Below are 26,846 nucleotides of genomic sequence, written 5' to 3'. Positions count from 1 at the left end.
TTGGTTTGGAAATGTTGCCTAGTTTCATGGTCTGTCATCAGAGGACATCATGTTGTCTGTGCTCCTTTGCTTGATGTTTTCCTTTCTATATGTGATATTGACAATGTGCAACCTCCTTAAGCTACATAGCATGCAGCAGTCGGAAACTATTTTTAATTCCACACAAATTTTCCTCTTATCAAATCAAAGAACAATGCTACTCTGCAAATTAAGTAGTTTCATGTGACATTTCATTCTAACAACTGTGGGTAAATGGGGTAAATATCATCCCATCTGAAATAGAATCCAAATTGTTTGATGTCTTAAAAAGAGAGAGAGCTTAATACTGAATGGAACAGTGTTATGGTTTAACAACTTGAAAAAAAGGTCAGTGAGTTAGAAAAGTGTTACAATAATTTGGAAATAGTGCAGAGGAAAATTGAATTAGAAATGATAATGTAAGCATGCTGATGACTAATGATAGCTAAGGAGTCTTTCAGTTCATTGGAACTGAAAACTAGCTGACATCAAGCACACCAGTAGATTTCTAACACCGAAGTAAATTCTGTGACTAGTTTTTAAGTGTCACTAGTAGTGTTCATAGTAATTAGTCTAAATGTGACTGAACCTTAACTTGAATGTCATTGTTATGACTGGGGAATTTATGCCGGTGTTAAATCTAGATAATTCCACACAAGGCAGCCTAATTCCATACTCAAGAACGTTCTCTTCTTCATGAAACATTAGGAATACATGTAGTTAATTGAGGAATTATAGTATCAAGCCTTTTCAAAAGCAAGAAATGAATAAAGAATGCAAGAGCTTAAATTTGATTGAAATGGTAAGTTCCTTCTGCACGTTAATGAAAATTCTTTACTTTCCAATTTCAGCTGACAATAGGACAAAGAAAATAGCGTACAGAGAGCAAAAGCGGCATGACTTTTCCCTGTTCAAAGACTCCGAGGTGGATCCAAGGACTAAGATTTCCCCTCAGCTTTTATTTGCAACTCACCGATTTTTAGCAACAGGTACAGATGATTTTCTGACAATAAAGATTTCTGCTGCTGCAGATGTTTAAAATTTCCTTAGCGGTTTCTTCATCAATTAGATTTGAACAGTATGCAGAATGAATTATTATAAATGTATCCAGAAACAAATATCAAATGCTGGATGTCTGAAATAGAAAAGAAATTGCTGATAATATGCAGCAAGTCGGGTAGTATCAATAGTCATGGAAGCAGAATTTACAAAGTCGTTCATCAGAAATGTAAACTCTTTCTCTGGCACCTGACTTAAGTATTTATGTTAGGAGATTTTCCTAGCTTCGAGATGGTATGCTGTCCATGCTTAGGTTAAAGTTTAAATTGGGTCCAAATAAATTCTGCACTTAGAAATTATGTGAAATTCACAGCTAATTAACAACTTCTGAAGAAGAATTTCTAAACAGCTGGTTGGATTAGAGAGAATTCTGCTTTAGCATCCAATTCAAAGTGTTACTTGTTTTCAGTTATCTGCTTTCTTAGTTCATTCAAATTCTTCAGATCAATAGAAAAGTTCTTCACATTAGAAGTGAGATGTAGTTATGTAGAAACATTACATTTGAGATTTTCATGCCACTTGTGTTCATATTGTCACCTTCAGTTTTCTGTAATTTTCAAACAACATTTGCTGCACTTGAGGTTATTATGCAATATGAGGGCTCATCGATTAGGAATAAGTCTTGACAATAGATAGAAAATTGCTTGCTAGACTGTGTTGGTGTTAATTGGTTACTTTCAAGTTAGCAAGTTCCATTGGGTGTCTGCTAAGGAATATCGATGCTTGAAATGAATGAATAAAATAAGTAAGCATGTAATGAGAAATTACAGGAGGAATAGAAAAAATGAGAAAAAATTTATATTATTGGAAATGCTGATGTTTGCAGAGAATTGGGTGTCATTTTGCAAGGAGTACTAAGTTTGTATGCAGAAGACAAAATGAATGTTCTGCAATATTAAAAGGTTTGGGGTGCAAAATTTTATTGTGTCTCCATGTTGCAATGAAATGTACAATACATGTTTGGTTGCCTTGTTTAAGGAAATATAATGTCATTGGGTCCAGCACATTGAACATTCACTTGGTAGATTCTTGAGCTGAGAGTAGTATCTTTTAAGAAAAAGTTGATCAACATCAGTCTGCTCTGAGTAGAAGAAGGAGAGAAGCATTTTGAAGCATTAGAATTTGATGACTTGACAGAATTGTGACAGAATTTTTGAATGGAGGAGTAGAATTAGGGCTCAGTTTTTAAATAAGGTTGAGATGATAAAGAATTCCTTCTCAGAGTGTTGTGAATCTTTTGGAATACAGTCAGCCCTCCTTATCCGCGAGGGATTGGTTCTGGAACTTCCTGTGGATACCAAAAGACGCAGATGCTCAAGTCCCTTGTATAAAATGGCACAGTATTTGCATATAATCTACGCACATCCTCCCATATACTTTAAATCATCTCTATATTACTTATAATACTTAATACAATGTAAATGCTATGTAAATAGTTGTTATACTGTAATGTTTAGGGAATATTGACAAGAAAAAAACTGTACACGTTCCTCTCACTCACAACACAAGCAGCAAATGAAGGAGACGCGAGGCAAACAATATCAAACAACGAGTAAAACTTGTAATACCTATACGGTATTTGTTACTGTCTTGTTTAGGGAATAAGGACGCTTTGGAGGAGGCTCAATAAACTAAAGTCAGGAGCTGTGGAGGTTGAGGGCTGAGGATCTTTAAGCGTTGGATGTTGAGACTTCAGAATTGCAGCTCCTCTGGGAACGCTGCTGTGGCCTCAGCATTAGCCAATGCTGATTCTCCCGTGATCTTTACGTTCTTGAGGCTGTAGTGCTTTACGCAGCCAGTCAGCCGTCCCTCACTAGCCTTAAGCTCTTTTCTCTCACTCTTCCACGGTTCAGCTTCTTTCTGCTTTATTGTGCAAATGCTCGATTCGTTCTTACCGACCTTACGGCCCACTTTGGAATGCAGCATGCTACTTTTCAAAAGATCTAATATTTCTGCTTTCTCAGCGAAAGATATCACTTTACACTCACCCTTAGCCTTTGAGGAATTGCTTTGACCCCCATTTGCTTTTTAGGAGCCATTTTTTTACAGGAACAAAGTAGCGAACGAATGAGACGCAAGGTGAACAATGCTCGAACAACAGTTGCTGGAAGAGCACTTATGGGTTTTCTTGATTCGCGGTTGGTTGAATTCAGGCATGCGGAACTCATGGATAAGGAGGGCCGACTGTAATCTTTTTGAGAGATCTTTAAATGTATTCCAGGCCAAGACACATATTTTAGACTGTATGATATTGGACAGGACAAAGCCAAAGAACAGATAATCCATATTCTCATAAAAAGCAGAGCAGGATTATGGGGCCATTTGGGCTACGCATTTTGTTTCATGTGTTTTATATTATTCAGTGGATACAAAATACTTAAAAACATTTCTTAAAACATGTAACAATGCCAACTAAATCCACATCCATGGTCGTCAGACCTTATCTGAACTGTTCAATGGTGCTAAAGTGGAGATGGTTGAGAGCATCAAGTTCAGCAATAGCATATCTTAGTCAAACCAGAACAGGCAAGAAAACACAGCAGCACCTCTACATCCTCAGAAGGCTGTACACACACACACTCTCTCTCTCTCTCCCTCCCCTCCATAGACTCTGTGCACATTTTCTTTTGCCTCAGGGTAAGATGGCAGCTGTACCTTCTGGTGACTTCCGGTAAGATGGCAGTGCAATCGATAACAGAGGCCTTCTACAGAGTCAACCAATGGTGTTATTGTCCTTTTTAAACATTTTTTTTATGATTGCAAGACACTGCTGGACATTAAGAACTTAAAAGTACTTCAGGTGTACCCTATCAGTGAGTTACTTGTTAGTGGAGAAACTAAAGCAGATGGACTTGGTTCAGATCGTGCTTCTGCCTGCATCAGAGAGGAGTCAGAGAAGTCGGTGTGTGAAGTAGGTGTGCAGTCTAACAGTGAGTGACCAGTTTAGTCACTTTTCTTGTGATCATAACACCATGCTGGACATTGTTAATGTGGAATGGTGGTCAGCGGGAAAGCTACATTGCCTCAGTCATAGTGCGGACTAGGCCTCAAGCCACAGTATCACCTGTTTACAGCTGTCCAGGAGAGAGGCGTCAGAGTTGGCATGCTCCACCAGAGGAGATTTTGTCACAGCATCTAAATTGGAGTCGGCGTTCCCCCTCCCTTGACAAGTGTTTGCTTGGGAGAAGACAACCTGTATGTTATGGTCAGCTGCAGATTTCTGCAACATTCATGGGCTCATGGTCTTGAACTATGTTTTTGTTTCTGTGCAACTATATTTTACTGCTGTCTTATATGTGCTTGCCATCTGATATGTGCTGTATGTGGCTTGTGCAGTGTGTACTGTTAGTTTGGCAATTTGCACCTTGGCCCCAGAGTAACACTGTTTCATGTGCCTGTATCAATGTTCTTCGTATATGATTGAATGACAATTAAATGAACTTGAAAGCATGCATAATCAAAGACCCTGCTCACCCCAGCCATTATTTATTTTCTGCCTTCTTTTGGGAAGAAGATACACAACTTGAGAACATGTACCACCAGGCTCGAGAGCTTCTACCCCACTGTTATAAGACTCTTGAAAGGACCTCTTGTAGGCTGAAGGTGAACTCTTGATCTTTCAGTTTCCTTCATCGTGACCCTTGTACCTTATCATCTACCCACACTGCACCTTCTCTGTAACAACACTACATTCCACTCTCTGTTATTGCTTTTCCATCTGTACCACCTCATTATAGACAATAGACAATAGGTGCAGAAGTAGACCATTCGGCCCCTCGAGTCTGCACCGCTTATATTTGAGTATGGATGGAGTCTATCTGGACGGCATGCAAAACAACTTTTCAACAGTATATTTTCAAAGTCAAAGTAAATTTTTATCAAAGTACATAAATGTCACCATATGCTAGCTCATTTTCTTGCAGGTGTTTACAGGAAAATAACAAAATACAAAGGAATTTATGAAAAAACTTTCCATAAGATTGGCACACATCCAATGTGCAAAAGAAATCAAATTGTTCAAATAAAATTAAATAAACAAACAATACTGAGAACATTAATTGTAGAGTCCTTGAAAGTGAATAATTAGAACAAGAATTGTACAGACCTTATCATCACTTGTACATTTGACAATAAACCTATTACCAATTACTCTGGTTCTGTTTCTTCCATTATGTATTGTCGCTGCTTTTCTTTCCTGGTTGCTTTTCAGTTGTTTGGTCTGCTTGAATCAAATCATTATAGTTTTGAAGCAATGCTGTAGTTAAAAAATCTGCCTCTTGAATCAGTGTTGCAAGTCAGAAACCTGGAAAAAGCACAAATGGCAGTGCCCTTGGAAAGACAAATGAGTCATAGAATTTGAACAGTATAGGACAGGAATGGGTCCTTCAGCCCAAAATGTACCAAACTCATCCAACTAATAACACCTCATTAAATGAATCCCTTCTGTCAGAACAGTGAGCTTTTGTTGGGAGGAAAAGTTAGCAAGCAATCACTATGAAGTTGAAGAAAAGGGGGAGAGTTAAAGAGAACATAGGGAATGAGACCAAGTTGAGGCTGAGTACATAAGTAGAGTTGGTGCCAGCTCAGAGAGAATGGTGATGCCTTGCTAATTATATTTGTTTTCTGGAGCAAATGTAAATAGGTCCCAAATGAAGCACACTTCTCCCTCGTCTTCTCCCATGCTTGTTTTCTATTTTAACCCAGCTCTGGAAAAAAAAACGCTTTTCACTTCATTGAGAAAACAACCTACCGAGTATTTGCAGCATTTTCATTTTTTTAAATTTCGGATTTCCAGCATCTGCAGGTTTTTGATCTCATTTACTGTGATTTAACTCATTAATGGTTCTATTTATATTCAAGAAAGAAAATGCAGGCTCCCCCTGATAATTTGTCCACAGAATTTGAATAAGCAAATTAGTAAACAGAAATAAAATGGAATGAGGTGTTTTTCACTCTAAAGAAATTCAAAATTTCAAATGGGAGTGGAGATAGATCATGTCATTAAGAAAGCATATGAGATGCTGGTCTTTTGGCCAGGGTATTAAGTACAAGAGCAGGGAGATTATGCTGCAGCCATACAAAACATTGGTCAGACCTTTGCTAGAGTTTTGCATTCTGTTTGTGGTCACCCCTCTATGGGAAGAATGTTAGACATGGTGCAGAGGAGACTCACCAGAATGTTGCCTGGGATGGAGTGTTTCCGTTTGAAGAGAGACTGGATAGAGTACCTCTTGTTTTCCCAGAAGCAGAGGAAGTTAAGAGAGGCTATGATTTTGATAAATATAAATTTGAGGAACATAGATGAGTCAATTGCAGAAAACCTTTCTTCTCATCAGAGTTTTATTAAATAGAGGAGTTAGATTTAGGATAAGGGATAATTTTGAGGGACGATCTGAAGGGAACCTTCTTCACCTGAAGAGTACCTGGAAAATACTGCCAGAGAGAGTGGAAGCAGAGTCACTGGTAGCATTTAACAAGTCCTCTTGGCGTAGAAGGCCTCAGGCCAAGTGCTGGGAGTTGAGATACATGTATATGGGTGTTTACTAGTTGGTGTAGACTTGGGGCCAATGGCCTAGTCCTATGCACTATAGGTATGACGTGACAGATAATTTGTGATGATTCATATTAAAATTATACAGTATGCTGAAAAAGAAGTACTTAGAAGAGTTATATGAAATTAACCAGATTTTTTTTTCTTAGAAGCAGGTGGCATGATCATATCATAATATCGAAGGCACGCGTTAAATTTCTAACTGTTTTCTTCTCATTTGGATAGAGGTGGAACCTTTCAAAAGTTCACATGTATCAGAAAAGGTTCTGCTAAAACTCCTCAAACATCCCAATGTCATCCGCGAATTAAAGTATGACAAGAAAAACAAATCATCTGACCAGTATCTCTATCAGCGGAATAAACCTGTTGACTACTTTATACTTATCCTGCAGGTACGTTCTTACCTGAATCCCTCACCTCAACATAGTTCTGAGTTCTGTGGAACACAAATGCATAGCAATGAATCCTAGAAAGCTAGCTAGAAATGGAAACTTCTATCAAAAAGAAGATCTGCCTAGCGTTTTCTGTTGAGCAGGGTGTGAACTATTAAAGATTATGTCTTTCAACAGACAATGATAATTTTCTAGAGAAGTTAACTGTCTATTGTCAGTCAAGCATGTCATTGGGTTTTGAAGAAAACTGGCCAAAATTTCCAGGATATCAGTCTGTTTTGGAAAACGTAGCCCTAAGTGCATTATAATATATAGTGCCATTCCAGCATTACATGGATCAGTTGGGCAAAAGGACCTGTTTCTATGCTGTGATCATCTTTTGATTTATAAACACACTAGAGTTTAGCCCTAACTGCAATTTGAGATGCAGTGCCTTTCCAGCTTCCTAGTAATAAATAGAGATGTTTAAATATATTCTCCCCCACATTCTTTTCGCATTAGTGTATGGGTTCATGGTTGTTGATAGCCGTAGGGTGTCAGAACTGATCTGATCCAAGTTTGTTTGATTTTTATAGCATGTCAGATAATCTTCTGTTGTGTTCATGCTAAGCGGTGAATGTTGCAGAGCCATCCACTGTATACAATCTGCTTAGTTCAACAAGCTGGTTACTGAACCATAATGATTTATTGCTTGAATTTGGACAGTTGATTCAGCACAAACCGGGATATATGTGAATTGTTACCACGATGAATGTTACTTTTAGTAAACTGATCATTGGGAAAGCCCTTGGCTTATTTTATTCGCAGAGTGGAATGATTATGCTCGGATCATTCATGGTTAAGTGTCGATGTTATCCACTTCCTTATTTATAGATTGCATTTACACAGATTCACAGAAAAAAAATCTGGTAGACAAAGCAAGTTCATAGCTCCAAGTGCTGTCGATAAGTCACTGTTCATAGAACATAGAATAGTACAGCACGTTACAGGCCCTTCGGCCCACAAGGTCATGCCGACCCTCAAACCCTGCCTCCCATATAACCACCCACCTTAAATTCCTCCATATACCTGTATAGTAGTCTCTTAAACTTCACTAGTGTATCTGCCTCCACCACTGACTCAGGCAGTGCATTCCACGCACCAACCACTCTCTGAGTGAAAAACCTTCCTCTAATATCCCCCTTGAACTTCCTTCCCCTTACCTTAAAGCCATGACCTCTTGTACTGAGCAGTGGTGCCCTGGGGAAGAGTCGCTGGCTGTCCACTCTGTCTATTCCTCTTAATATCTTGTACACCTCTATCATGTCTCCTCTCATCCTCCTTCTCTCCAAAGAGTAAAGCCCTAGCTCCCTTAATCTCTGATCATAATCCATACTCTCTAAACCAGGCAGCATCCTGGTAAATCTCCTCTGTACCCTTTCCAATGCTTCCACATCCTTCCTATAGTAAGACGACCAGAACTGGACACAGTACTCCAAGTGTGGCCTAACTAGAGTTTTATAGAGCTGCATCATTACATCGCGTCTCTTAAACTCTATCCCTCGACTTATGAAAGCTAACACCCCATAAGCTTTCTTAACTACCCTATCTACCTGTGAGGCAACTTTCAGGGATCTGTGGACATTTACCCCCAGATCCCTCTGCTCCTCCACACTACCAAGTATCCTGCCATTTACTTTGTACTCTGCCTTGGAGTTTGTCCTTCCAAAGTGTACCACCTCACACTTCTCCGGGTTGAACTCCATCTGCCACTTCTCAGACCACTTCGGCATCCTATCAATGTCTCTCTGCAATCTTTGACAATCCTCTACACTATCTACAACACCACCAACCTTTGTGTCGTCTGCAAACTTGCCAACCCACCCTTCTACCCCCACATCCAGGTCGTTAATAAAAATCACAAAAAGTAGAGGTCCCAGAACAGATCCTTGTGGGACACCACTAGTCACAACCCTCCAATCTGAATGTACTCCCTCCACCATGACCCTCTGCCTTCTGCAGGCAAGCCAATTCTGAATCCATCTGGCCAAACTTCCCTGGATCCCATGCCTTCTGACTTTCTGAATAAACCTACCGTGTGGAACCTTGTCAAATGCCTTACTAAAATCCATGTAGATCACATCCACTGCACTACCCTCATCTATATGCCTGGTCACCTCCTCAAAGAACTCTATCAGGCTTGTTAGGCATGATCTACCCTTCACAAAGCCATGCTGACTGTCCATAGTTGCATAACATAGAAGTAGCCCTTCCAAAATGCCCCATCTAAGATTTGACAGCATTTAGCCCATATCCTTCAAAACTTCTCCAGTCCCTGTACCTGTCCAACTATCTTTTTAAAGTTGTTATTGTAAATGCACTTCCTCCGGCAACTCATTCCACATAGATATCACCCTTTGTGTTTTAAAAAAAATTGTCTCTCAAGTTCTTAAACCTTTTCCCCTCAACTTATACCTATGCCATCTTTTATTGCCATCCTTGGAGAGAAGGCAAACTGTATTCAAGGTATGACCATCATGATTTTATACACCTCTATAACATTGCCCCTCAGTTCTTTTCTGCTGCAAGGAATAAAGTATTAGCCTGTCCAACCTCTCCTTGTAGTGCAGTTCCTCTGGTCATAGCAACAGCCTTGTAAACCTTCTCTGCATTTTTTCAGTTTAATAGCATCCTTCCTCAGGCAGGGCAACCACAACCAACAGTACTCCCAAGTATGACCTCACCAGCAAGTGCATCATGAGCTCCCAACTATTATACTTAAAATAAAATTCTTTACATTGAGGAACTTTCTATTTTGCTTTCAGGTAAGAACATAAGAGAATAAAAGTAGTGATATTTTGTCAAGCAAACTGCCCTTCAATTGAACTCTGCCTCATTTACCAGCCACTTGATTCCATGCATCAGGCACTTCACAAAGCTCTTAATTAGGAAGACTTACTGCATATAGAATAACATATTTAGTCACTAAAGACACAGGCTCCAAATGTCTGTATTATGAACAAAAGGAACGTGGGAGTTTTTAAAATGATTGACAAAAGTTGATAAGCAGGTACAGATTCACAAATCTCCTGGTCACTGGAGGCTAAGAACTTTTCTGTAAAAGCAGCAGAGTGAAATCTGTCTTTGAGGGTTTAAGATTGGAAGAATGGATAGAATATAAATGCTGCATAAGTTGGTTAGAACTAGTCAGAATTGACACACTGTCTACTGCTTACTGCATTTAGTGTTTTACATATATGCGTGACTTTTTGCAATGATTGTTCAATGTAGGGAAAGGTGGAAGTTGAAATAAGCAAAGAAGCCTTAAAATTTGAAAATGGAGCTTTCACATATTATGGAGTCCCTACACTTACAACAGCATTTCCCCCAGGTAAAACATTCTCCTTAATAGAGATATAATATTTTAAAGCGCTTACGTTAAAGATTGAATTGACAGTGTAACCAGTCTTAAATAAGCCTCCACAATTAACGTACTTCATTTAGTGTTGCTTTCTTGGTCTCCTGATTGAGAAAGGGCACATTTGTTATTTTAAGCCCTATATTTTGAAACTGAGTTTTGTTTCTACCTTCGGAATAATATTTCTTGTCTCTGGATAGTGGTGGTGATAATGGGGCTATTACTAACGTGAACAGTGTTTGAAGGTGCCTGAAGCTTCCATCAGCTGTTTACACTGTTAACATTTAGCCATCATTTGAGTTGATGGAGACCTTGGATTACTTTGAATTGCTTTTGCATTATACTAAATCATCTTTTGCTATGCTGTATTGGGTCTTTTGTTCTGTGCTGAAAAATGAGATGTTAATTAATATTGCTTTTCCTGAAACTCAGAACTGTAGATATTGGAAGCAAATGTCACCTTTTCATGCCTTTATAAAATATGCATTCTGTTGGTATCATTTGCATATCATAAATTTTGTCTGTGATAAACACCCATGTATTATTTAGCCATTTGTCCTATCTAAAATGTACCGTACTCTATCCATTGTCAAATTAATTAGAAAAGGAAAACCATTTTAAACAAATAATCTATGTAATATTTTGGCAATTTTCATTCGAAATTACAGAAATCCCTTGACTAAATGTTTAAAGAAAGTTTCAGTCAAATGGAAAATCAATTTAATATTATTAAAAGACAGGAAAGATTGAATTTTAGTGCTTTATGTCATATTTAGAATACAATATTTGGGTTGTTTTCTGTGGAGCTGCAGAGGCTGAGGGGAATACCTGATAGAGGTTTGTGAGATTATGACAGGCATAGATAGAGTATTCAGATGGTATCTTTTTCCCAGGGATGAAATATCTAATACCAGAGAGAAATCACTTAAGGTGCCGGGGGTACATTGTTTACAGAGTGGTGAGTGCTTAGAATGTGCTGACTCGGGTGGTGGTAGAGACAGATACATTCGGATTTTTAAGAGACGTTTGGATAGGCACATGAATGTGAGGCAAGTGGAAGGATATGGACAGTGTGTAGTCAGAAGAAATCAGCTTAGTTGGCCACTTGATTACTAATTTAGTTGGTTTGACATAGCATTATGGGCTGAAGGACCTACTCCTATGCTGTATTATTCTATGTTCTATGGTGCTAGAAATGGAGTCAAAGTTTTGGATTAGTGTATGCTTGCCTTTGTACGATACATGATTAGGGGCATATAGTAAAGTTAGGATGCTATTTTGCAATTTACCAAAACACCAGTTAAACAGCATTGGGGTTTTAGGGTATGTAGTTCTGATCATCCTACTAAAGGAATGATGTGATTGTGTTGAAGAGACCAGACAGAAAGTTGACTTTAGTTATAGGAAGACATTGTTTAGGTGGATTTGTTTCTTCCTGGAATGAAGGAGGCTGAGAGTTGACTTGTTAGAAATACTGTATATAATATTATGAGTGGTGGATTGTGAAAAATTCAAAGTAAATTTGTTATCTAAGTATGTACAGTTGAAGTCAGAAATTTACATACACTTAGGTTGCAGTAATTAAAACTCATTGTTTAACCACTCCACAGATTTCATATTAGCAAACTATAGTTTTGGCAAGACATTGAGGACATCTACTTTGTGCATGACACGAGTAATTTTCCCAACAATTGTTTACAGACGGATTATTTCACTTTTAATTGACTATATCACAATTCCATTGGGTCAGAAGTTTACAAACAAAATCAAAAGAAATCAGTCAAGACCTCAGTAAAAAAAAAAAAATTGTGGACCTCCACAAGTCTGGTCCATCCTTGGGAGCAATTTCCAAACACCTAAAGGTACCACATTCATCTGTACAAACAATAGTACACAAATATAAACACCATGGGACCACGCAGCCGTCATACCGCTCATGAAGGAGACGCATCCTGCCTCCTAGAGGTGAATGTACTTCGGTGCAAAAAGTGCAAGTGGATAATCCCAGAACAACAGCAAAGGACTTTGTGAAGATGCTGGAGGAAACAGGTAGACAAGTATCTATATCCACAGTAAAATGAGACCTATATTGACATAATCCGAAAGGCTGCTCAACAAGGAAGAAGCCACTGCTCCAAAACCACCATAAAAATGCCAGACTACAGTTTGCAAGTGCACATGGGGACAAAGATCTTACTTCTTGGAGAAGTGTCCTCTGGTCTGATGAAATAAAAATTGAACTGTTTAGCCATAATGATCATCGTTCTGTTTGGAGGAAAAAGGGTGAGGCTTGCAAGCCAAAGAACATCATCCCAACCATGAAGCATGGGGGTGGCAGCATCATGTTGTGGGGGTGCTTTGCTGCAGGAGGGACTGGTGCACTTCTCAAAATAGATGGCATTATGAGGAAGGAAAATTATATGAATATATTGAAGCAACGTCTGAAGACATCAGCCAGGAAGTTAAAGCTCAGTCACAAATGGGTCTTCCAAAAGGACAATGACCCCAAGCACACCTCCAAAGTTGTGGCAAAATTGCTTAAGGACAACATAATCAAGGTATTGGAGTGGCCATCACAAAGCCCTGACCTCAATCTGACAGAAAATTTTTGGGCAGAACTGAAAAAGTGTGTGCGAGCAAGGAGGCCTACAAACCTGACTCAATTACACCAGTTCTGTCTGGAGGAATGGAACAAAATTCCAGCAACTTACTGTGAGAAGCTTGTGGAAGGCTACCCAAAATGTTTGACCCAAGTTAAACAATTTAAAGGCAAAGCTACCAAATGCTAACAAAGTATATGTAAACTTCTAACCCACTGGGAATGTGATGAAAGAAATAAAAGCTGAAATAAATCATCCTCTCTACTATTATTCTGACATTTCATATTCTTAAAATAAAGTTGTGATCCTAACTGACCTAAGACAAGGAATGTTTTCTAGGAATTCAGGAATTGTGAAAAACTGAGTTTAAATGTATTTGACTAAGGTGTATGTAAACTTCTGACTTCAACTGTATCTTTTCCTATGTACTACCTTTAGATTCATTTTCTTGCCGGCATTTATAGGGGGGATGAATTTATGTAAGAACTTATGAAGAATTTATACAGTAGAATTCATGAAAAACTATACATAAATACCAAAGATTGACTAACAACCACTGTGCAAAAGAAGACAATAGACAATAGGTGCAGAAGTAGACCATTCGGCCCTTCGAGCCTGCACCGCCATTTTGAGATCATGGCTGATCAACTACTATCAATACCCGGTTCCTGCCTTGTCCCCATATCCCTTGATTCCCCTATCCATAAGATACCTATCTAGCTCCTTCTTCAAAGCATCCAGAGAATTGGCCTCCACTACCTTCCAAGGCAGTGCATTCCAGACCCCCACAACTCTCTGGCAGAAGAAGTTTTTCCTTAACTCTGTCCTAAATGACCTACCCCTTATTCTCAAACCATGCCCTCTCGTACTGGACTCTCCCAGCATCTGGAACATATTTCCTGCCTCTATCTTGTCCAATCCCTTAATAATCTTATATGTTGCAATCAGATCCCCTCTCAATCTCCTTAATTCCAGTGTGTATAAGCCCAGTCTCTCTAACCTCTCTGCGTAAGACAGTCCAGACATCCCAGGAATTATCCTCGTGAATCTACGCTGCACTTCTTCTACAGCCAGGATGTCCTTCCTTAACCCTGGAGACCAAAACTGTACACAATACTCCAGGTGTGGTCTCACCAGGGCTCTGTACAAATGCAAGAGGATTTCCTTGCTCTTGTACTCAATTCCCTTTGTAATAAAGGCCAACATTCCATTAGCCTTCTTCACTGTCTGCTGCACTTGCTCATTCACCTTCAGTGACTGATGAACAAGGACTCCTAGATCTCTTTGTATTTCTCCCTTACCTAACTCTACACTGTTCAGATAATAATCTGCCTTCCTGTTCTTACTCCCAAAGTGGATAACCTCACACTTATTCACATTAAACGTCATCTGCCAAGTATCTGCCCACTCACCCAGCCTATCCAAGTCACCCTGAATTCTCCTAACATCCTCATCACATGTCACACTGCCACCCAGTATCATCAGCAAATTTGCTGAAAGTAAAAATAATACTGAGAATATGAGATGTAAAGAGTACGCAAAAGTGATTTGGTAGGTCATAGAATCAGTACATAGTGGTAATAATTTATTGAAGGGTAATAATTATTCCTGAACCTTTCCTCATGATATGAGTATCAAAAACAAGAGGGAGTATGATTAAGGTAAGGAAGGAGTTTTATAGAGGATGTGAAGGGGAATCTTTATTTTACACTGAGAGGTTGATATCTAGAACACGCTGCCAGTGCAGGACACAGAGTCAGATACATTCACTAGATTTAAGAGACATTTAGACAGGCATTTAAATAAGCAATGCAGCAAGGCATAGAAGGATACGGTCCTAATATCAGCAAGTGGCATTATTGCAGGTGAGCAAAAAGGGTTGGCATAGCTGTGGTGCGTCGAAGGGCTGGTTTCTGTGCTATACACCTCTACACCCCAACAGGGGAGGGAGTGGTAGTCCCTGTGTCCCTCAGATGGAAACTCAGCAGTTAAGAATTGTTAGCTGATGTCATTCACGTTATAATTACTCTACATTCAAGATCATTTGGAATTTCTAGACTGTACCACTTATGAAAATGAATTTGTTAGAAGCGAGGTGTTGTACAGGAGAGTCGGAAAACTGCCTTCAGATTCAGCTTTATTTATCACACGCATCGAAACAAGCAGTGAAATGCATCATTTGAGCTAATAACCTATATACCCAAGAATCTTTTGGTGTAGCCTGCCAGTGTGGTTACACATTCCAGCGCCTGCATAGCAGGCCCACAGTGACCAACAGAAGCAAAACAAGCCCCTTTCCTCCTGTCCACACACTCACCCGTTCTCTCACACGGTCACCTTACGGAAAACAGATCCTCAACAAAATTTTTAAAAATCACATTCTTTCTCCTCTTAGTCTCCACAGATCTGAACAAAATGAAATTTTCATTTAGTTGGTACCTCATACAAATCCATGAAATAAAGTAATTCTACACACCAAGTGACTCAAAATAATTCTGGCAATGGTGGCCCTTTCTGTGTAAGGGCAGAGTTTGTCTAGCAGTCTACTATTTTGCTCCAGATTCCAGCATCTGTAGAGGCTTGTGTCTCCTTTCTGTTACAAACATGACTATTCAGCTTCATATTCCCATTGAGCTCTCAATATTTTCACCCTTTATTGATGCAACCTGTGTGAGAGACGAAATGCTGCTCTTACTTTATGATTTCTTTGTCTCCTTTAAATCAATGTAATTAATTTTTGCCTGTAACCACTTTTTATGTAAGTATTTGATAATTTTGGTAATTTCACCAGGACGCTGCCTGGATTAGAGAGTACTAGATTTAAGGAGAGCTTGGACAAACTTGAGTTTTCTTTAGAGCTCTGGAAGTGACTTCCTGATAAAGTATGTAAATGTATGAAGGCCATAGCTAGGGTAAATAGTTGAGAGCCGTTTTCCCATGGTAAGAATGTCAAATGCTAAGAGGCATAACTTTAAGGTGAGGCGGGGAGTTTAAAGGAGGTATTCAAGTTATTTTTTATTACCAAAGTGGTAGGTACCTGGAAGCCACTGCCAGGTTTGGTGATGGAAGCAGGCACGATAGTGGCATCTGAGACAGGCGCATGAACGCACGGGGAATAGAGGGATATGGATGACATGTGGGTAGACTTATACCGAGCACACACTTTGCAGACTGAAGAATTTGTTCCTGTGCTGAACTGTTCTATGGGTAGTGATTGCTGCAATTATTAACTTAAGTCCAATATTGTTTCTTACAAGCAAAGATCATTGAGGCATTGTCTTCTTCCTTGTAAGGACTGCATTCATTGAGCGAGAGAGAAAAGAACAGATTAAAATTGTGAATTGTGGTATTATGTTTAACAATTATTATCCACAGGTTTATTTCATGAGTTCATATATCAAGGCTATAGGTGAATTATTATTGAACACAAATAACCTTACCAGGTGCTAGTGTTAACTTTTCCGATGGCATGACTAATAATCTAATATGATCGAGAGTCAATTTGTGACTCCTGGCAACCTGGTGTTATCAAGTAGATTACATTACTTTAAAGAATTTCCAGTATGAGGTAAACCAGATTTTAAAATGCACAAGTTTTGATTAACTTTTTAATCTCATTGTAAATGAAATAAATATTGGGGCATACATATCGAAGTAAACTAAAAGGCAAAATTCATAACTTAAGATTTTTTTGAAACTTTAACATGAAATGTATGGTTGATGATTATAACATCAGCTCTATCGAATCAGAGAGATGTTCAGCACGGAAAACAATCGAAAATGCCATCTCATTCTGCAAGACGACATTCTCAATTGAAGCAAAAACTGATGAAGTTCATGTCAAATTACTGATTATTTTTATTTAGAGATACAGTGCGGAACAGGCCCTTCTAGCCCAACAAACCACACTGCCCAAATTCTCCGATTGCATTCCTAAATGCTGCAACAGTGCACCCTGTAGACAAGCAAGGCATTACTGAGCAATTTTAAGATATTCCATGTCTGGAGGTCAATTTTTACTGTCAGTTTTGCACAATGACTAGAGATGTCACCTTTTACTGTTACGTTGGTATATGAAGTGCAGAATGTAAAACCAACAATGACTTCCTTGTTGTCTGGAAATGCTTCAGATTGTGTATAGGGTGCTTCAAATGCTGAAGATGTTTGACAGTTATGGAGAGATGAATTACATTAAGGGGAAAAAAAACACCATTCTCCAGAATTATTTTGTGAATCACTAAATGATGAGTAGGATATCTTTATTCTGTGGATTTGTATGAGGTACAGAATTTCATATGGCGACAAGGAGTTGTACAGGAGCAAGATAGATCAGCTGGTTGAGTGGTGTTGCAGCAACAACCTTGCACTCTTTTTCAGTAAGACCAAGGAATTTAATGTGGACTTCCAAGAAGGGGAAGATGAGCGAACGTTGAGGAATCAGCAGTGGAAAGGGTGAGCAGTTTCAAGTTCCTAGGTGTCAACATCTGAGAATCTATCCTGGGCCCAGCATACTGACGTAATTACAAGAAAGGCATGACAGCAGCTATATTTCATTAGGAGTTTGAGGAGAATTGGTATGTCATCCTGGACACTCACAAATTTCTACAGATGTACTGTGGAGAGCATTCTGATTGCATCACCATCTGGTATGGAGGGGCCACTGCAGGATCAGTAAAAGCTGCAGGAAATTGTAAATTCTGCCAGATCCGTCATGAGCACTAGCCTCCCCAGCACCCAGGACGCTTTCAAAAAGGCGGCATCCATCATTAAAGAACCCCGTCACCCAAGACATGCACTCATCTCATTGCTGCCATCAGGGAGGAGGTACAGGAGCCTGAAGAGACACACTGAACGTTTCAGGTACAGCTTCTTCCCTCCATCATCGGATTTCTGAATAGACATGGAACCCATGAACACTACCTCAGTATTTTTACCCTCTCCTTACACTACTTATGTAATTTATTTTAAAAATATATTTATATATATATATATATATATATATATAATATGTGCGCACATATGCATATGTGTATATTTATTGTAATTTATAAATTTATTGTTGTGTTGCAGTTTGGGGCTGCCACAAAACACCAGATTTCATGACGTGCCACAGGCGTTAAACCTGATCTGAAATCTGCTTAAGGAACACCTCTTTGTCTGTCTTGACATACTCAAGTCTTCTAGATGGGATTGAATTCAGAACTTTCACATAATCAGCTACTTTGGCCCTGTGTTTCATTGTCTCAGCACTCAGATTTGCTACTGTCCATTCTTTCTGATTAACTTCAGATTTGCATTAGTTTTGTTTTTGTCTACTGTATATCAACTCGTTCAGCTGTCTGCATCACATCCTCTCCTCATCTCCCACCTGTCCTTGATTTTTCCTTTTGTTCTCCCTTCACATTCTCCACAACGTAAAGCATATTATTTTAACCTCCTAACTTTTCAAATTTCTGATGAAAATTAATTGAAACTGTATTTCTCTATATATGCTATTTGTTGAGAAAGTACAGCATTTTATTTTTCACGTCATGAATCAATTGCTGCACTTTATAATTAAACAGCATGCAATTAAAATGAATTGAAAGCTTCCTTTGATACTTCTGAATTTTTCCAGAAAATAACTGAGCCAGTGAGTGTGAAGAAAGCTCTAGATCTGATTCCCAGATTATGGCGTGTTGGTTGATCTTATCCAGGGCCTGACTTGATTTGATCAGTTCTCTGGGATAGGAAAGATAAATCAGTTAGGTTTTCTGCTGTGTGTCATATGAGGACTGGAATGATCTCAACTGTGATGTCTACCAAAGCCCAGTGGCCTGCTGAAGCTCATTTTCAAGCCTTACACATGAATAATGACAACCTGGGCAGCATACCAGAATGTGGGAAGCAGATAACATCTTCAGGAGAAAATTGGAAACATAACCTCTCATCACGACAGAACTATATTCCATACTCCCTAAATGTTATTTGACTCCGCGTTGATCAGAGGAGCTGATGGCACATGGTATGTATAATGTGCAATTCATTTTATTTTAGGGCACTCAATTTTCACAAGAAACATTCGGTAAACCTTTGTTCATGTGTTTACAATCCAAGACTTTTAAAAGTCTGAGTCTGTCAGCCAAGAAAGATTATAAAAATGTTACTCAAATTTGGCTACCCTCAGAAAGTCACCTTCATTTTATATTTGCTGAAGTATTACCTGTGAGCCATGATTGTTTGTCCATCTTGCTGTGTGCAATTTTTATTGATTCTATTGTCTTTCTTCGAATTTATTGCAAATACCTGCAAGAAAATTAATCTCAGGGTAGTATATGGTGTACTTTGATAATAAATTTACTTTGAAGTTTGCACTTTGGTTCTTATCAGTGAGTTCACTGCAGAGCCAAGACCAGTACAGGCTATGTCAAGCACATCTGTTTTTGTTGCTCCAACTCTCTTCAGTATCTCCTGTAACCTCATCTTAATCAAGACTCCCACAGAAATGGAGCTAATCAACACTATTCTGCAAGAAACTGTGCAGTCTTTGTTGCCCCACTCCAGTACAAAGGTCTCTCCAGTCTCAGTTATTAAGTGGCAGTATGCACAGAGACTGAAGTTAAGGATGCCATTCTGGATTTGCTCAAAGCTAATATCCAGCATATTAACTCCTTCACTGAAATGTGCAAGAGAAAGGGCCTTACGTTAGATATCATAAGGTATTCTGCCAACCTACTGTCAGTCCAGAACACCAACCCCTAACAGTAAAGTTTCATTGTAAGATCATTGAACTATGTATTCGTGAAGGCAGACATTGATAAAATTCACCTCTGTTTCCAGGATATCATCTTAACCTATGGCCATCTGAGAGGTGAAATAAATATTGGGTCATAGATCAAGATGTCAAATCTAGCAACAAGCTCATTGTCAGCTGGGTGGCATTTCCTTCAGAGAGTGACCAACCTACAGTGGACAGCTTGAGCACTGGAGAGATGGCACCTGTTACTGTCTTCACAAACTCATTGGCAGGATGAACGAACCATATCAGGATTGCGGCTCTAACTATACTAGCCAGCTGCAGTTTTCCACATACCTGAGCAGTTTGGATGAACCAGCAGTACACTTTGAGTTCCATTGCCAAAAGATATTTCCAGGAGGACTGAGGAAAAAACTTCAAGGATGAGCTCAAAGGCTCCTTGAGAAGTTGTAACATTCTCATTGACTCTTGGCTTGGCACAATTGAGCATGGAGATGGGGTGTTTGGGAACGCTCTGAGCAGGGCCATCTGAACAACTTGCCCATCTATTCCACCAAGCAGCACCTGGACCAAGTGTGGCAGTCTGTGGAGTGTACAAGATTCAAGTTTCAAATTGTAACTTTATTTATCATGTGTACATCAAAACGTACAGTGAAATGTATTGTTTGTATCAGCAACACATCCAACGGTGTGATAGGGGCAACCCATAGGTGTTGCCCCACATTCTGGAGTTAACATAGCCTGTTCACCACGCTTGGCTGAACAGCATAGAATACAAGTTAAAAAAACTCAACAACAGCAAAACAAGCCTTGTTCCTCCTTCCCATTCACAAAGATAAGCAGTCCTCTAACCCCAGGACAGGCTGTCTTCTTCAGTCTCCAGCGGACTCAGACTCAGGCTCACAGACCTTGGGCCTCAACTTTTGGATTTCCAACTCAACTCTTGGATATTGACCTGATTTAGCCACCTCAGAACTGTAGTGGAAGCGCATCTCCAAGAGACCTTGGCTGCAGAAAATGGTCTGAAAGGTTTACCATTGCACAGTTCTTCCAAACTATGATGTTTGTAGCTAGCAGATTTTTAAAAAAAGGATACACGAGGAAATCTGCAGACGTTGGAAATTCAAACAACACACACAAAATGCTGGTGGAACACGGCAGGCCAGGCAGCATCTATAGGAAGAAGCACTGTCGACGTTTCAGGCCGAAACCCTTCATCAGGACTAACTGAAAGAAAAGATAGTAAGAGATTTGAAAGTAGGAGAGGGAGAGGGAAATCTGAAATGTTAGGAGAAGACAGGATGTGGAGGGGTGAAACTAAGAGCTGGAAAGTTGATTGGCAAAAGGGATACAGAGCTGGAGAAGGGAAAGGATCATGGAACGGGAGGCCTAGGGAGAAAGAAACGGGGAGGGGAGCACCAGAGGGAGATGGAGAACAGGCAAAGAGTGATTGTGAGAGTGGCAGGGAGAGAAAAAAAGGAGTGGGGGGAATAAATAAATAAGGGATGGGGTAAGAAGGGGAGGTGGAGCATTAACAGAAGTTGAGAGAAATCAATGTTTATGCCATCAGTTTGGAGGCTACCCAGACAGAATATAAGGTGTTGTTCCTCCAACCTGAGTGTGGCTTCATCTTGACAGTAGAGGAGGCCGTGCATAGGTATATCAGAATGGGAATGGGATGTGGAATTAAAATGTGTGGCCACTGGGAGATTCTGCTTTCTCTGGCAAGCAGAGCGTAGGTGTTCAGTAAAACGGTCTCCCAGTCTGTGTCGAGTCTCACCAATATATAAAAGGCTGCACCAGGAGCACCGGACACAGTATACCACACTAGCCGACTCACAGGTGAAGTGTCGCCTCACCTGGAAGGACTGTCTGGGGCCCTGAATGGTGGTGAGGGAGGAAGTGTAAGGGCAGATGTAGCACTTGTTCCGCTTACAAGGATAAGTGCCAGGAGGGAGATTGATGGAAGGGGTGTGGGGGGGGGGTGGGGAACAATTGGACAAGGGACTAAAAAGGATTGTTCTTTTTATAAATGTGAGTTTTTTTTTCTGTTTTTACTGGTGACAGTGCACAGATTAGCAAATTGCTGTAAAAAGGGCACGCAGAAAATCAAAGCTTGCAAACTTCCATTAAGCTTAGCTTCACAAATTATTATCACATGTAACCATATCAGATTTATGTGTAGCAGAGTATTCAAGAATGGTAAGTGATTTATAATTTAAACCATTTTGTAGTTAAAGTATTTTGACAGTTGCATGTAATTTTATTATATGCTACTTAAGAAAGGCCACAACAATGAACAGAATCTCCTGAAGCATTTTAGGATTCAATGCATGTGTGGTAGTGCAAATATATTTGCACTTTTGCCTTCCCGTTTAGATACTGCATGATTTTTTATTACCCTTATAGTCACCGTCAATTCTCCTCATTGAAATTCTGTATATATTATAGAACAGACTTGTAGCTTCTCACTGTATAAGGTGATCACACAGCAGGTGAGCTGAAATATGTGTGGTGTCTGAAGAATTTACAGTGTTGCTAGAAAATTTGTGAACCTGGTAGAATTTTCTCTTATTTCTGCATAAATATGACCTAAAATGTGACCAGGTCTTCACACGTCCTAAAACTAAATAAAGAGAACCCAATTAAACAAATAACACAAAAATATTTACTTGTTCATTTATTTATTGAGAAAATGATCCAATATTACATGTATTTAATGGGAAACGTATGTGAACCTTTGCTTTCAGTAACTGGTTGACCACCACCCCCCCCCCCCCCCATACAGCAATAACTTCAACTAAACGTTTCCCATAACCGTTGGTCAGTCTCACACATCGGCTTGGAGAAATTTAGGCCATTTTTCCTTAAAAAGACTGCTTCAACTCTGGGACTTGGTGGGCTTCCTTGTATAAACTGCTTGCTTCAGGTCCTTCCACAACATTTCTGTAGGAATAAGGTCAGGACTTTGACTGACTTACCATTCCAAAATACTAATTTTCTTCTTTTTAAAGCATTCTGTTGTTGATTTACTCTTGTCTTTTGGATCATTAACCAACTTCTATTAAGCTTCAGATGACGGATTGCTACCCTGATATTTTCCTGTAAAATGTCTTAGTACAATTTTGAATTCATTATTCCCTCAATGATTGCAAGCTGTCCAGGCCCTGAGGCAACAAAGCAGCCCCAAATCTCAATGCTCCTTCCACCATGCTTCACAGTTGGGATGAGGTTTTGGTGTTGGTGTGCAGTGCCCTTTTCCCTCCAAACGTAGCAATGTGCATTTCTGCCAAAAAGCTTGACTTTCGTCTCATCTGTCCATAGAACATTGTCCCAGAAGCGTTGTAGAAGAACCAGGTGGCCTTTTGCAAACTTGAGACCTGTGGCAGTTTTTTTTTTGAGAGCAGTTGTTGACCTTCCATGAATACCATTGTTGTTCAGTGTTTTTCTTATAATGGGCACATGAACAGACTTTAGCAAGTTCTGGAGATTTTTCAGATCTTTTGTTGTTACCCTTGGGTTCTTTTTCACCTCCTTCAACATTGCACGTTGTGCTCTTGGTGTGATCTTTGCAGGATGCCCACTCCTAGGCAGAGTAGCAACAGTACTGAATTAACTCCATTTGTTGTCAATTTCTCTTACTATGGACTGATGGACAGTCAGCCTTTTCCAGCTTCAAGCACTTCTACAATTCTTCTAAGGTCCTCTGAAAGTTGTTTTGATCAAGGTATGGTGTACATAAACAGATCTTTCTTGAGAAGAGCAAGCTCTGTCAGTAGCCTGACTTTTTTTTTTAAATAGGGCTGGGCACCTCTACAATCCACACCTCCAATCTCATATTATTGATTGGAAAAACCTGACTCCAAAAAACTTTTGTAGAAGGCATTACCCCAGAGGGTCACATACTCCTTCCAACAAATACTTGTAATATTGGATCACTTTTCTCAATAAATAAGATTATTTATTTAATAGAGTTCACTTTATCTAGTTTTAGAACTTGCGTGTAGATCTAAACACATTTTAAGTCATATTTATGCAGAAATAGAGATAATTCTAGTATTCACAAACTTTCTAGCACCACTGGAACATTGGACCACTGTTACTAGTTTTTTTTAAATCTTGTTGAGCAAATTCAGGGTTATCAGATCTGTTGAATCTTTTGATACGTTACCTTGTGATTTAGAGATGTTGCCAAAGCAGAAAATAGTGGATGTGGCTACGTTGATTTTTCTTTTTCCTTTTATCTTCTTCCCTGTCTTGCTGTTTTCCTTTCCACACCCCCCATTTTCTTAAGGGCAACCATACTGTATTTTGTCTACATGGAAATCAATTTATTTTGCTCTGTTGATGTGTGTATGAAAGTCAGTCAGTCTCTAGGCCCACCATCTACTGGGTCATAGGCTGCCAACAGCAGCTTGCTGGAGTCTTCTGTCCCAGGCTCGTCTTTCAAGTTGTCCCCAGGTGTCGCCCACTTTCTTGGTGTCATCTTCGGGGGTCCCGTCAGCAGGTGTAAGAGGCTGAGATAAGCAGGCAACAATCTGCTGGAAGAACTCAAGAGAGTCATACAGCATCTGTGGTAGAAAAGGAACTGTGTGTTTCCGTTCAAAACCCTGCATCAGGACTGAGGGTGGAGAAAGGAAATAGACATTATGATGAGGACACAGAGGACAATGAGGGCCAAAGCAATTGAGATTAGTGAATGAGGTTAGAAGTACAAATAAAATGTCAATTGTTTCTCTAAAGGGGTGAAGGATGACCTCATGCTGCAGTACTAACACACTGAGAAGTAAATGAACATAAATGTACTCCTTTTCTATCCATATGGGTACAGTGGTGTGAAAGGCCTCTTCTGTACAATGATTGACTGAATCTATGAATTTCAAGACAGATGTCTTCCAGATTGTTTCATTGCTGCTGCTGCTGCTGCTGCTCTTTTCAGGATTTGGACTACCAGTTCATACACGTTTAACATAAATGTATGAAGACATTTCATGCAATATTTTTACTAACTGCTGAGCTGAAATTGCCAAGAAATTCATGCAAACTGTTTCAGCATTTGCGCTTTGCAGCTGAAGGCTAGGTCTGTGACTTTCTGCATGTGTGGTCTGTCTCTGCCCTTTTTTTGTTTAAATAATGCAGCCAGCAGTACTTTGTATGTTAGTTTCTTTATATAAGCTTCTGTTAGCCAAATGTTGTTATGTTTGAACCTGATAATCCATTAATCAAGGATTTGTAGTGCTTATTCAAATATATTTTTGATGTATCTTGGCATATATTTAGTGGCGAGTCACAGCTGAGAAAAAGATGGTGAATTCCATGACAAAAGGGCAGTAGGTTCAGTGTTCTGGAAAGGCAAACTCAAGTTGGCGTTGTTCCTCATATTAAACAATGATGCTGTTGAAGATGCAGTAATGACAGAAGCTTTAAGTGGCCCTTTCTGTGTTCAAGTCAGATGCAATGCACTTAGAGGCAGAGTTAATTTCCCTCTACATTGGTTCATAATGTGCTTTGATCAATTCCTTGTTTTTAATTTGTTACTCCAAGGATCCAGAAGGCTTTTTGAGTAAAAACATAATGAAAGATTAAGGTTTTTTGTGAAGTCTGATGAGGGTAAAAATGTATTAAACATGCTTGGAGGAAATGGAAATGGGCTTGCATCTACACAATGCTGTTCATGTTTGAAAATGTTACTTAACGTGGGAAGTGCCACAGTGAACTACAAGTCATTCAGAAAACAAAAGTCATTTCAAGTTTAAAAGTTCAAATTTATTGTCATTCAGCCATACACTTGTATGCATCTAAGCAAAATATCATTCTTTGGAGGCCAAGGTGCAAAATAACATGAACAAGTCCCTGAGTGGCCTGGCCTAAGATTGATAGGTTGATGTAAAGTGTGAGGTGTATGTTTATGTAAGACAGGATAATGTTACTGACACTACTATAATGAAACAAGCAGTCGTATAAATAGGTGAGAGTGTGTCTCTGTAGTAAGATTCTGGAGATTTCCATGAGTCCTCCATTAAAGAATTTGACTTTAAACAAATTATTCCTGTACCATGTGTGTGCTTTTAGCAATGTATTACACAATATTTATACCATGTGTAGTCAATAGATTCATCTTTCTCTTGTAATCAGGCTCTTTTGAATACAAATGTATCCAAGATGACATGCCTCCACTTAGTGTTTGTAATGGTCAGCTTTTGACTGAGCCTATGTTGCAGTGTTGTGAGGGGAATCGAGTGGAAGACTGGCACTTGGGGAAGGGAAGGGGGTGATAGTAGAAGTCGGTGTTTGATCTTGGAAGTACTTTGGTGGGGATAACTGGTCTAGGTTTTGTGTTGGAGAGGAATTGGGACTGCCAACTCATAATGTGGTGATAATAGTCAGTGAGGGAGGCATGGTGGCAGGGTATGGAGATTGGGACTGGCAGTTCATCATTTTGGCAATTATGGTAGGAGGGGTGGGATGCCTAAAGTAATTTATTTACTTGACAGGCATCCTAGTTTAGAATTGTGCTAGTAATTCTACCTTTTCCTCAGAAGGTCTAATGACAGACACTTATGCAGTCAATTATGCTGCCAATTCATTGTAATGTTGTGCAAGATGGCAAAGCTGACTGACTCCACCAAAGGTTTTGTTAAATTCCCAAAGGGATATAAGCAATGTAGAATTGGTCATCTTTGTCTTTCGCTGGGGAAGAAAATATACTGTAGACAGTTGTATAACTCTGGGAAAATCAGCCTTAGATGATTAGATTTCTATGCACCTATGTTTCAAATCCAAGGAAACTGTCCTTGGATGACAATCAAAAGAAAATTGGTTTATTAATTTCTCGTGACCAGAAACATTTGTTTGTTGCTGGCCAATAGATGGCGCTGTTACCCATTGCTCTGCCACAGTGGGAACAAAATCTCTTAATGAGATTTAAGATATTGATAAGTTAAAGGTCTGCTTAGATGCTGATTAGGTGACGATTGAAGCATGTTAATGGATTTATTTTATTGTTTAAAATAAAGATACTGATCTGCCTTGGATTCAATTTCAAAATGTGATCACTATAGCAGTTTGTCTAGCTAATGATGATTCAATGTAA

At 39.4% G+C, this 26,846-nt stretch overlaps 1 protein-coding gene across 8 annotated transcripts in view; it reads left to right on the top strand.

The window, feature by feature from the left end:
* LOC132379342 (metal transporter CNNM4-like) overlaps positions 1-26,846 on the top strand; it is a 115,912-nt gene that overhangs the window by 49,348 nt on the left and 39,718 nt on the right. For 7 of the 8 annotated variants that reach the window (XR_009507393.1, XR_009507392.1, XM_059947071.1 and 4 more), the window contains 3 exons: positions 870-1,007; positions 6,854-7,020; positions 10,291-10,390. Coding sequence is in view for 6 of the 8 variants with exons in the window: in XM_059947071.1 (XP_059803054.1) it covers positions 870-1,007; positions 6,854-7,020; positions 10,291-10,390 (405 nt within the window). In the remaining 2 variants the exon portion in view is untranslated. The remainder of the gene's footprint in view (positions 1-869; positions 1,008-6,853; positions 7,021-10,290; positions 10,391-26,846) is intronic. The other variant, XM_059947073.1, reaches the window with a different exon arrangement.

The sequence above is a fragment of the Hypanus sabinus genome, chromosome 22 (genome assembly GCF_030144855.1).
Source record: "Hypanus sabinus isolate sHypSab1 chromosome 22, sHypSab1.hap1, whole genome shotgun sequence".
NCBI classification, from domain to species: domain Eukaryota; kingdom Metazoa; phylum Chordata; class Chondrichthyes; order Myliobatiformes; family Dasyatidae; genus Hypanus; species Hypanus sabinus.
This window is presented reverse-complemented; position numbering and strand designations above follow the sequence as displayed.